This window comes from Danio rerio, chromosome 11, assembly GCF_052040795.2.
Source record: "Danio rerio strain M-AB ecotype USA chromosome 11, GRCz13ab, whole genome shotgun sequence".
Lineage (NCBI taxonomy): Eukaryota > Metazoa > Chordata > Actinopteri > Cypriniformes > Danionidae > Danio > Danio rerio.
In genome coordinates, this window is record NC_141031.1 from 28,071,546 (window position 1) to 28,085,147 (window position 13,602).

The 13,602-nt window shown below is 35.2% G+C and overlaps 1 protein-coding gene across 21 annotated transcripts in view; it reads left to right on the forward strand.

Moving 5' to 3' along the window:
* Positions 1-13,602, forward strand: part of ccdc120b (coiled-coil domain containing 120b) — a 41,748-nt gene that overhangs the window by 23,553 nt on the left and 4,593 nt on the right. For 19 of the 21 annotated variants that reach the window (XR_015502102.1, XR_015502104.1, XR_015502103.1 and 16 more), the window contains 9 exon segments: positions 1,194-1,306; positions 1,396-1,495; positions 3,376-3,506; positions 3,925-4,032; positions 7,482-7,602; positions 9,750-9,806; positions 9,922-10,078; positions 10,176-10,277; positions 11,588-12,610. Coding sequence is in view for 5 of the 21 variants with exons in the window: in XM_087272830.1 (XP_087128956.1) it covers positions 1,447-1,495; positions 3,376-3,506; positions 3,925-4,032; positions 7,482-7,602; positions 9,750-9,806; positions 9,922-10,078; positions 10,176-10,277; positions 11,588-12,610 (1,748 nt within the window). In the remaining 16 variants the exon portion in view is untranslated. 21 annotated transcript variants of the gene reach the window in all.

Below are 13,602 nucleotides of genomic sequence, written 5' to 3' on the forward strand. Positions count from 1 at the left end.
GCCTTTTGAATGTTATAATTAGAATCTGATTGAATAAATATACAGAATATAATAATTCTAGAGTTATTGCAAACAAAAAAAATATTCAGCACAATCGATTTGTGTTGGGAAAACATGAAGGAATTAAGTTACCTCATTTATTTTTACAAATTTAAGTGGACTGAACATAAAACAATTACGCAATACAATTAGTTTGAAACATAAAACAATTAGTTTGTAAAAACAAACAGCAAACATAATTTTTGAGTGTGTGTCTATCTTCAAAAACATTTGAAAGTTGGTTGTTTTGACATTGAACCAATACATTTTATTTGTTTTTCCTGTTTGTTCACAAGAAAGCAATGTTTGGGGTCTAGAAAATGCAAACATTTGCCAATGGGTTTTAAAACAGTAGTGTGGGACTACACGTGTAAAGTTTTGCCAAGGTCAGAGCCACCAACTGACCTGGCATACACAATACTGCATTTTTAGAGATTGCTTTGACAATGTTGTTGACTGAACTCAAAACTTTAAAAAATACGAATGAAAAATGCTTTATTTTTTAAGTACACAATTGTCATGTAAAATTTTTTAAACAAGTCAGAGTGTGTCAAAATACAAAACAATAAAAACCCAGATAAGCATTAGCAAGTCACATTTTATAATTTCAGCTGATTTGCCAAAAAAAGTTATTATCATGAAATTGTGGTACTACATTGATTATTATGTTTCTTTAAAAGTTGTGCATTTAATTGGCTATGAGCTGCTTAGTCATGACAGTCAGAGAACCTGCAAACCTAGATTTGAACGTTCTTGTACCTTGTTAAGTAACTTGGATTACCACAGTAGACCTGATATGGGCTCTTGCTTTCACACAGTGTGGTCATATTACCTCCACATGATGATGTAACTTCCAGAAAGTAAGAAGAGAGGTATATAACTGCATAATGAATGATTTAGTGGCACAGCAAAGATTCAAGAATGGAAATGATCACCGTCTTTTTTCATTTAATATGAAAACACTATTATCCTTTCATAATGAATGTGTTCTGATGGGCTTAAATTGCATTTTGTGGCAAAGCATGATCATATATGGCATCATTTAGAGGATTTTGTTACAGACAAAAGTCAAAACAAATGGCTTTCGGGAACTTTCAGGAAGTTATTAGTGTATTTTACTAATAAGGATGTTTATTTCTTCCTCTCCACAAAAGCCTCAGCAGTAAATTGAGAAGTTGCACAGTGGCTCCCACCACAGGCCTCTGGGATACTGCAGAACGTGGCCCTCGACGCTGGATGACATGTCTCAAGGGACTCAAACTACAAGGTGATAAGACAGGAGGTGTGTTTAGATCAGTCTCCTTTGCAACTGCATTACACCTTATTCATTAGAACTACTGTCTTATCCATCCACAGGAGCTGAGGATTGATCGAAAGCTCAGTTCAGAAGACTTCCCATTTTGTTCTATGGAGGTCAAAGGTCGCGTGATCACTGCCATGGGCTTAGGATCACCTGGTAAGCATATTTTATCACGTATTTATTAGGGTTTGCACAGACTAGTCGACTTTAATGCTCTGCCGTGACGCTTTTTGATTGACATCGACTGGTTGTCAAATCTTGTGGTTTGACCTGAACTACATGGCAGCCTTCTACATAACGGTAGGTTCACTGAATAAAACTGCCCTCAGATTATTTAAAGTCATTTTTTAAAATGTTAATTGTCATATGTCAGCGTCAGAGATTCACCTGAACTTTGAGTGAACTTTAATTCATCAAACAGATGCTAGTTAACCCAATCCATGCAAATACCCTAGAGCATATGGTAGCCAATCATGTTTACACAACCCTGGAAAAGTAATGTTATTAGCTGTTGCCCTTTACGAAGCATAGACGCAGACATATTTTGTAAATGAATCATAATCCGCGCAAAAACCGTGCAGTGCGCAAACATCTCAGCGTGTGTAAACATCATCCTCAGTGAACGCGGTGAAGATGTGCAGCAAGGAGACGTCTGATAACCAAGATGAGCCAGTAAGCGCGCACTGTCATAGTGATAAAATATGCTTCTGAGCTAGTCTCTGACAGTGTAATATGGCTTACTGTTATAGCCTTTGTCTTTCATGCGTTATGTTATGAATAACTTCACATAAATCTGTGTGCTGAGGATGTTTGCATTATTTCTGCACTAAAATATCTGTTATTGTTAAATTCTTACTAGTATGTGCAGTGATCAATGTGTTACTGCATTTATTTAGCGGTAAAATTAACCCGGGTGCTAATGTTGCATTATTAATGGAGCAAAAGTGTTGACAATACATTTGTTTTGCACTAAAATGAATCATTGGTAATGTTGCCTTGTTTTTGCAATGTGTTATGAGCTGTCAAATAGCATGTGTATATATTTCTTGCAAATAAATCGCAAAATGTGGCATGTTGCAAAACAGTTGCATCTTTTGCAATCTTGCATCTTTCAAAAATCTAAAGTCATTCAGCCTCTAGCATTTATGCATGATATATTAATATACAGCTATTGAAAATGTTTATTTTAGTTTGATCCCATAAAGGTCAACTTCAGTGGAAACGATATTATGATGTCAAAGATGATTGTAAATAACTGAAAACATGGAACCTTTTGTTGTTTTATGTAAACATGGTTTAATTAGCTACAATCTTGTTTAAAATTCATCAGTAGTTTACAGAATAAAACTAAAATGATTTTTAACCTAAACGCATAATGGGCTTCATGCACAGCTAGTGTTTTTCTGACAATGATAAACTTCTGAAATGTTAATGTGACTAGTTTAAATTTGTAAGGCTCTTTTTACAGCATCAACATCGTAATGTTATTAAAATATAATGAGTTAAATAAATTTGACCATTAAGCTGTTGGGCTGGCTGTCTGAAAATTGAAAGTCTGTTTGCATATACCCGCTTCCAAATTTCCAGACTTTTCAAGTGGTCCTAATATTTTTATAGCTGTATGTGGAATATTTAAATGTGTTTATATGCATACTATATTGTTTTGTGTAGTTTTTTTTTTTTGTGTTAGTTGATTTTGTTTTTTAATTCGTACCATTCGTACGTTATAAATGGGTATGGAGCCATATTTATTTTTACAAATCCCAAACATTTCATTGTAAATGTGTATAAATATATCATTTAATTTTTTTTTTTTATTATGTTGACTAAGTTTTCAAAATAATACATCTTCAAAAAAAGGGAGAAGGGAAAAAAAAGCTTAAAATATACAAAAAAATTAAAAACATTGCTTATTTTCCAGATTATAATAGTTATTATTTTTAACTCTATTTAATTAACAGCTTTTTAATATTGCCGAAGGTTAACAGTTTTACATTTTAATCTTTCTGTCTCATGTAATTCATGCTCATGCTTAGATGTCCAAGGCTGCCAGGACAGCAAACTACAAGCAGAGCGAGTCTCAGAGCTGCAGGAGCGAAAACAGAGTCTGCAGAGTCTTCTGAACAGTCGACTTGGAGAACTGCGACAAGTCTGTCTCCTGGAGGCGGTGAGAGATGCTTTATTCAACTCTGGAACAATATTTGACTTTAAGGCAGCTGCTATGAAATATTGCTCGCTCAAAGAAACAAACACAAAATGCTGACTTTAGCACTGAAGGCAATGTGCACGCAGCTGTTTCACAAAGTTTCTAGGTCTGCATGATTTATTTATATTTCATTTTCTCTCCCTCTCTGTTGTGAAAGGGAATTATTTAATTTCATGTGTGACATTTTAAAGATTTGTCTTCATATGGAGGACTGTTTGTGTTTTTCCAAATGGCAGAACTGCCAAAAATATAAATAAATAAATAAATCAGACCTTCGTGTACTTATTAGAACAATCTGTTCTAACTAATGGCGTCAAGCGGTCTGATATTTTGTAATGAAGTGATTAGAAACAAAGTAAAAATTACAATGTCTGTACAGGAGCTCACAGGAAAACTTCCACGGGATTTTCCTTTAGAAGAAGGAGAACGACCTCCATTTGTTCAACGCCGATCTGGATTGCCTCCTTATGTCACCTCAAAAGGAGACGTGAGTCTGTTTCATAAAACCTTTTGTAAAAATGTAGTATTAAAGTTTAAAAGTAATGTAAGTCATGGTATAATTTTTAGACTATTATTAATTAGTGTTTTAAAATAAAAAGTTTGTATTTGTATAATGCTGTGTGTGTACATAAATATTGTGTGTATATATAAATATAAGTATATAAAATAACAAAAAATGCAAAACCAAAACATTTACATATATTTTTACACTACATAGGGAAAGTGGTCATATTTTACACATTTTTTTTATGTTACAGCCTTATTAAAAAAAAGATTAAATTCATTTATTTCCTCAATTCTACACAATACATTATAATGTCAATGTAAAAAACATTTTTTTCGAAATTGTTGCAAATTTATTAGAAATAAAAAACCTGAAAAGTACACATGTACATGAGTATTCACAGCCTTTGCTCAGTACTTTGTTGATGCACCTTTGGCAGCATTTACAACCTCAAGTCTTTATGAATATGATGCCACAAGCTTGGCACACCTGATTTCCTGCCATTTTCTGATCTCTCCAGAGATGTTCAATGTGATTTAGGCCTGGGCTCAGGCTGGGCCACTCAAGGACATTCACCGAGTTGTTGTGAAGCCACTTCATTGATATTTTGAAGAAATAAATTAATTTAATCCATTTTGAAATAAATGCAACATAAGTGAAGCGTTATGAATGCTTTCCGGATGCACTAAATATAATTTGTACAGACCTCTTTAAGGGGTGTAAAAAAACAATGGTCCTAATGTATTTCCTGTTTTACATTTTTAATTTTCATTGCTTTCGAGAGTTCAAAAAGAGCCACATACTGATAAATATTATGATCGCTGTTTTATGATTGAATTTCCTCTTGTTACAGTTATAAAATAGTTTGATAACAAGAAGGAAATGTTTATGGCCCAATGGTATAACCACATTGTATATATTTGAGAAAATGTTTATTTATATTTAAAAAATGTAATAATGACATCTTACAGAGGTCTTTAAGATGTCATTATTACATTTTTAAATATAAATAAACATTTTCTCAAATATATACATGCATGTTTGTATTTATATGTATATACAGAATGCATATCGTATGATAGGCCTGCTCATAATGAACACTTTGACACTAACACCACTGCTGTCACTCAAACAGTTATTACATTAAAACATTTAAAAAACATGAATATGTGAAAAACCTACTTTTGCGTACTAGTCCCTGGTTTTTTAGATTAATCGCAATGAAACTAGTGTTGTATGAATCTCTGGACTGATTAGATCATGTATTGAAAAATAGTTTAACTTTCCTTTTTGGATAGCTGTAACAGGCTCATTTACAGAAAGGACATGTCTACATAAACCTACATGCCTGTAAACACATTGAAAACTCAAAACATCACAGAATTTGGTGAACAATGTAGCATATGAATGTAAACAAGCATGCAAAATGTAGTTAATCGGGCAATAGGTGGCACTATAATAGTAGAAAATGTCTTAAAAAACAGTTTCAATGAGTGTTGATGCTTAATAGAGTTTTAATTACCATTTTAGCCACTAGATGGATCAACTTGAAGTTTGACATGCAGTGTATGTCAAAGTGGAGTGACATACTATACAAAGTTATATTAGCCAAAAAAATATGAGCAGCCATTAAACAAAGTTAACAATGGCCGATCAGAATGAAACTCTGTGTGCATGTTGGACTCATGGACTCAAGTAGCACAGTAACTTGCGTAAATTCAAGCCTCTATTTTGGATCATGATTTAGTCACAATTAATCTTCAATCAGATTTATTTTTAATATGTTCCTTGAAAGCTTGTCAGTAAATATACACTGTTTTGAATGGCTAATGTCACTGCATAGGAAACAGCATCAAGGTCCCCCAGCTATTGCAGAAGAATAAGGGTTTGACAGTGTCATTCATATAAATACGTCAGTCACAAACAAAGCATTATTAAATTTATTAAAAACTTAAATATTGGATGCAGCAACTGTCAGATTCTGACTGTTTTTTTCTTTGCTATCTCTCCATTACACAGTTTCTCATTTACAAAACAGTCTTCAGTCAAATGCTCTGAATAAAAACATGTAATAATTCAAAACGATCCATCACACAATTAAAAATAAACCATCCATTGTTTCCTGATACCTCCCTACATCCTCTTGAAGTCTATACTGAGACACAAACAAGCTGTTCAAACCAAAAGTGTCAAAGCTCAAGGTTTTTTCCCCTCTTCAGTTGTCTTGTTTATCAGTACACTGGGGTGTGTAGGAAAAGTGAGAAACTGAACACACATCTGTGTACGGTATCTATTGTAGACTGCAGCAGTGATTTATAATGAATCATTTTATGTTCGACGTGACGTGAGATGAAGCTAACATTTGCTCTAGTGAAGTGTGAATCATTGAGCGAGTGAATGCCATTGTCGATGCTATGGAGGTGGTGTATATGCAAATGATTGCATCCATGTGATGTCACATTTTTACAATTTAACTAAATGAATTCTGTCCATAATGATGAGGACATTTGAAGTGGTGAATGGTTGTTTTTGGAACAAAGTCCTTTTATATGACAAAAGATCGAGGCAACTTTTGTGTGTCATGACCTCTTTAAAAGGATAGTTCACCCAAAAATGAACATTTTGTCATCCTTTACACATCCTCCACTTGTTATAAACCTGTTTGAGTTTCTATCTTCTCTTGAACAGGGGCAGATTTAGTGATTTTGGGGCCCTAAGCAATTCCAGCCATAGGGCCCAAGTCCTGAAATGCAGCCTTTTACTTTTATTTAAATTGTATTTATATTGCTGTTTTTTATATCACTCAATCTTCTTTTTGACATTTCAAATTAACACAATCTCTACATTGTAAATGATTAGTTTTCTTAAAATGAATTTACAGCTAAAAATAATAAATATACTTGTATTTACATTTTACTGCTGGACTGCTCCATAATGCATATTTTATTTTGTAATATTATTATTATTATTATTATTACATTACATAATTATAATAATATTATATTCGATTGTACATTAAATAATATTTAATAATGCAAAAAAAATTTTGTAACTCTTACCATACAAAATATGGTAGAAATCAATGTTATATATAGTTTAAAGGTATAATTAATACTTCTAGATATTTATTGAGAGCCCCCAGATTTCCTGGGGCCCCAAGCGGCCGCTTACCTCGCCTATTGGTTAAATCCGCCCCTGCTCTTGAACACAAAAGAAGACATTTTGAAGAATGTTGGAAAGCAGCAGTCCTTGACATCTATAGTATTTTTTGTTCCTACTATGGATGTCAATAGGTGTTTTCTTCAGAATTTCTTCATTTGTGTTCAACAGAAGAAAGAAACCACTTGAGTGTGAGTAAACATTTGGGAAATGTCATTTTTTTGTGAACTGTCCTTTTAATACAATAATGAGCATATATTTTTTACATGTAGGATGACGCAGGTCAGCGGCGGCAGATGAAGGCTCTCTTTAGTGGTGCCCTTCGCCGGAGCATTGATTCTGATAAAAATGCACTGCACAGTAAGAGGACTGTTCATCGGGGATGCCATACAGGTAATGTTTAACACGCACAAATCGCACAAATGGTAATTTGCTAAAAAGGTCATACATTAGGAACGGCTTAACAGGATGTGCATGGTAACTGAGTCATTTCCCTTCATTATCCAAAACCATTGCCTTTGCTTGAAAGGGACAATAGACACATGTCGACAGACTTTGACATTTATAAATGACTTGATTATGTACTTTAAACAAATAGCTTACATAAACAGTTTAGATTAGAAAACTGTGCCTTTACTTTGACGTCAGTGCCACCAACAAATGCTTTTTTTAAATGTGGCCTTTTGCCATGCTGTTCAAACGTTTAAATATAATTTATATATAGGATTAAATTAAAATTTATATCACTGTGTGTGTGTATGTATATGTATGTATATATATATATATATATATATATATATATATATATATATATATATATATATATATATATATATATATATATATATATATATATGAAGTCACAATTATTAGCTTTTCTATAATTGTTTGTCTTTTTCAAATATTTCCCAATTGAAGTTTAACAGAGCAAGGACTTTTTCACAGTAATTCCTATAATATTTGTTCTCCTGGAGAAAGTTTTATTTGATTTGTTTCAGCTAGAATAAAGGCACTTTTTAATTAAAAAACATTTTAAGGTCAAGTTTATTAGCCACTTTAAGCAATGTTTTTTGATTGTCTGCAGAACAAACCTTTGTTATACATTGACTTGCCTAATTACCTTAACTTGCCTTATTAACCTACAGTGTTGTGTAAGTTAATTTTAAAATGTAATAGATTACTAATTACTGACTACTATTGGAAACTTGTAATTTGATTACATTACTCATTACTTTATTTAAAAAGTAATCAAATTAGTAACTCAAAGTCATAAAACATATAAACATAAAAACATATAAAAATAGAAAATAAACTGCAGCTCTTTCAGTAATTTAATATTCACTGAGAAACATTACAATGGGTAGATCACAGCAGCTTGACATGATCAAAAGACTTAAAGAGTTTGTCCAAAACTTTAAAATTCTCTCATCATTCACTTGTTGCAAACTTGTTTGTCTTTTTTAACACAAAAGAAGCAATTTAGAAGAAAACTGAGTACATGTTACTATTGACATCCATAGTATAAAAAAGCACTGCAGTGTTTGGGTGTTCTGTGTTTGTCTGAGGTAATTAGCCTACCGAAATGTGTATAGTGCATACAAAATATGAAGCTGATCAGACAGTTTTGTCACGTGACTCAGGGTTTTCAACTGAGTTCCCCTGGAAAATGCTAGTGCGTGCAAAAGATGCCATATGTGAACGGCCCCATGAGCAGCTATGCTTTCTTAGCATTCAAAAATTATATACACTCCCGTGCCTGCACAAACATCCAATTTAGTTTAGAGTTGGACCGCTGTTGGACTGCTTTTTGGATGCCAATGTCGTCCTTAGTGATGAGTGTTGTCATAGAAGGCTTTCTACTCAAGTGCTTGAAGAAGTTGCTGGTCCAGATTAAAGCAGTAGAAAGTTCTTTAGAGACTGGTCATAGATGCATTTTATAGCATTTCTTTTTGTTTTTACGCTAAATGAAAAAAGTAATGTCTGTATTTCAACTTGAAGAAGCAAAATGTGACCTAAAAAGCATTTTTTTACTAAAAACTATATTTGTAACTTAAGTAATGCGATTTACATTGACTTTAGTAACTGTAATCAAATTACACAAAATTAAAATATAATTCATTACATTACTGCGTTCCCCAAAAATGTGATTAGAATACAGTAACGCATTACTTTGGAATGCATTACACGCAAATCTGACCTAATTACCCTAGTTAAGCCTTAAATGTCACTTTAAGCTGAATACTAGTATCTTGAAAATCATCTAGTATGAAATTTTATGTACTGTCATCATGGCATAGATTAAAGAAATAAGTTGTTGAATATAAGATATTGAAACTATTATATTTAGAAATGTGTTGAAAAAAGCAGAAATTGGGGGGAAAATATACAGGGGAGCTAATAATTCTGACTCCAACCGTATGTATATGTGTGTGTATATTTTAAAGAAAACTGTAATAAGATTTTATTATTAGCAGTAGAAGAATTTAATCTTTCTGTACTTTTCATTTCTATCCTCTGCATGTCATTTCTAATATTTAAAGAGGAAACTGTGAAGTCAGAGAGCAGTTCGATGTCAGACTCCACATCACATGACAACGGTGAGGCTATTCTGAAATAATGAAAGTACATCTCAATACTCTGATTTGTCCTCACCGGCCTGTTCATGACAGGCGGTAACTGATGTTGTACAACCCTGTCATCTGTGCTTTACAGAGGACTCATCTCCCAGTGTGGCACCTGAGCATCGCTCCCTGTCTCACCCTCGTCTGGCCCCAAGCAGTCCTGACAGTCGGCTCTGCAGAAAACTATCGCCTGTGGAGATTTACTATGAGATGAGGACTCGCCGCAACTCTGCCTCAAGCTCTGTGAGGTATGCTGAGGGGGTGGAAGGACTGTTATTATCACTAGACCAAATGGTTTACTTTACATTACATTTATAACAAAGGAATGTGTGCATGTTCCTTCAGCCCAAGCCACTCACTCCCGAGAAGTGCATCTAATGTGGAGGGCAGAAGTGTTCCAGCCACACCACTGTTGTCCCGCACCGCACCTATCAGCGTCCATGTGAGGTAATGACCTGATGAGATGTCAGTTATGAGCGTATTAACTTGCAACACAGATATTTTCAAATAGGTTTGTTACAAAGGCAGAAATACACAAAAATATCTAGGGCTCATTGACAATATGTTGACATTTCAACCCAACACCCAGGCTGTCTATAAAAAAAGTTCAACAAAGACTTTATTTTCAGAAGAAAACTTAGATCATGTCGGGTTTGTACCTCTATGATGACACTGTTTTATAAACCATTTATTGAATCCATTTTATCTTTCTGCATTGTAGCACAGTAATCTGAGTTTGTCAAATAAGAACTGGTTGAGTACCCTTGTGAAGGTGACAGGCAAGATCATCATCGGTTTTAACCAAACTGGTCCAATGGTAATTTACTGTAGAGCTTAGGGTATCTTATGCACCCCGCATCATCCATTGTGCTGTGTTTCAGCTGCTGCTATCAGGACCTATTTGCAGGACAAACAGAATTAGACATTCTTTTATAATGGTGGCCATTAGGTCATTACAGGAGTCCAGCGTGGAGGGAAATGAATCTAAAAAAATTATGTATGTTGTGTGGTAATATTTTGTTAACGTGTACATGAAATTTCACCATTGTTACGGCACCTTGCTGCAATTTTTATTTTCTTAAATGGGATAATAAATTTGAGTCTAAGTCTGATACAAGAATAAACTTACATCATTCAAAGATTTGCCGTAAAGATTTAAAAAAGCTCATTAAGGTTTCATTTATTTAATCAAAAACAGTAATAATGTGCAATGGTATTTTTGAATTAACTAGAAGTTTTTAATCTATTGAATTGGAAGCTGAATTTTCTTCTCAAACTAACCTGAAAACACACTAACCCAACTGTTTGAATACACTTCACAAAATAGGATAAATAATAAAAAAATAGTTATTTTATTCATTCTTGAATGAACTCTTTTTTTGCTTTGTCTGCAGTTTTTTCACACATAGGCAAGTCAAGTTTATTTATATAGCACATTTCATACACAATGGAAATTCAAAGTGTTTTACATAAACAAGAATACAAAAAACAAGAAAATAAAAACAATTTAAAAAAATGAAAAATTATTACAAACGTTCTCTTGCTTTACTGCAATGGATAATGCAGTGCCAAAATAAAGTATTTTTCCAGACAGCATCACTTTAATGTCTTTCTATTAGTTCAGGAGTGCAGTTTCAGGCGCCTTTTTTCAGCTCAGTAGATTAACACTATAGATCCACTTTAGATTCAGATATACATTCAAAAAAATCTCATTACCTCCAATAACTTCTGACTGTCTGACTTTCTTCTCCTGCTAGACCGGAGGTGTCTGGTGGCATTGCACTAAAGCAGTGGTGCGGAAGTCCGGATGTTCCTCAGTTTGTCCCATTGGCATCTCTGGAGGGTTCTTCGTCAGAGCGTCGCAGCTGCCCGTACAGCTCTCGAGCCCGTCGTAGCAACAGCTCAGAGGCGCTACTTGACCGCTCAAGCCTTCCTGAACCCGCACCTCCCCGAAATGGCATGCCAAACCGAGCTGGACCATACAAGAGCTCTGAGTCCCTCACTGATGGCAAGCTCCGTCAGATATACCAAGGCAGCCCAGAGAGGCAGTTGATGGGATTTAAAGACCAGGGTCGCATGCGCTCCTCTCTTGGAGGACAGAGCAGTGGCTCTGGTTACAACGAGATTTTAATGGACTACATTTGGGGTAAACAGCAAAAGAGACCTGTCCAGATTCCGCAAAGCCAGTCAGCAGGACGAATCTGGCCGGACTTCTCCACTCCTCCTTCGGGTACTCCTCCACATTATAATGGTTTCTCTCATTCGCAGTTACATCTGGCCGCCGCTCCCTCTTCCTATAGCCCAATGCTGTTGCGGGGGCAAGAAGCCGAGCCCCGTCGGGTCAAAGTGACGAGAACAAAATCCTGCGGACCCTTCATCCCTTTACAGCAGCACCCACAGGATGCGGTGCTGTTCTCTGCGTATGATCCTTCATCAGCGTCCACCACCTCCTCTATTCCCAATCTGCTCCCTCACCACACTGAGCTGTCCACCGCTGCATCGTTCAGCCGCAGACCGGCTCAGTTCTCTCTGCCTACTCCCGAGGACTCGACCCGCAGTCTACACAAGGCACTGGCTCTGGAGGGCCTGCGGGACTGGTATCTGAGGAACGCTTTGGGCTACTCCACTACAGCCAAAGGCCATGATGGACTGTCCATGCGCCACTCACACACTCACCACCTGGTGCACCAGCCTCAGTCCATTGCAGCCGACCCACTGTACTCCGTACACCGTCAAATACCTCAGTCAGCTTCATTTCACGGCCATCCTTTGCATGCCAGGTGAGTTTGCCACTTTTCATTTCACTACACAGCAGGGATTTAATGGTTATGGAAAAGCGTAAAATAGAAGTGAGTTTTCCAAAAGGGACTTTTGATGGATTGGAAATGTCATGGATGTTGCTATATTAAAATGCTGCTTATCCTGCAGTTTACTCACTAACTACTTTAATAAGTACACTTTGTTAGTACCCCGGTTGTACCCAAACGATCTGAATTGTCTGGATCTTTTGACATAAGAGCTCATAGTGGTATAAAAACATCCTGTTAGTTTTAAAACTCAAAACTTTGTGGTTCTTCTAAAAATCATTTATATTGAAGATCGTCTGAAAAATGAGAGGTTATGGAAGGCTCTATGATGTAATCTTCACCTCTGCAGAATCCAATACCCACTTCTACTTTAGCACGTCATGATTTTGCCAAGTACGATGCGATCCTCGATTAACATCTATGTTTATCCTGGAACATCACTTTTGTACAAAAATGTAATTCATACCTATTCCCTACCCCTAAACCCAACCATAACTGTTAATTATTCCCAAAATCAGAGGGGAATAAAAGTTGGATAACAATCATGTAGAAGTGCATAAACCAGTAAACCTAAACTTTACATAAATGGTAAATGGCTGATTGGAATGTTGTTCCACGATCGACATAGAGGTTAATCCAGGAACATGTCCTACTTGGTGAAATCAGCTTGGCGTTCTAGTTCACTGCCTGTTTACCCTGTTAGTATCAAAACTATTAGTTTAACTATTAGTGCACCTAATAAAGTGTATACAGTTGAAGTCTGAATTATTAGCGCTTCTGTTCAGTTTAAATTCTTTTGTATTCCCCACCTCATTTCTTTTTAACAGAGAGAATATTTTTTTAGAGGGAGACAAAATATTATAGGGAATACTGTAAAAATTTCATATCTCTATTAAACATCATTTGGGATATACATGACAAAGAAATCACATGAGGGCTAATAATTCGAGAAGGGTATAAACTGA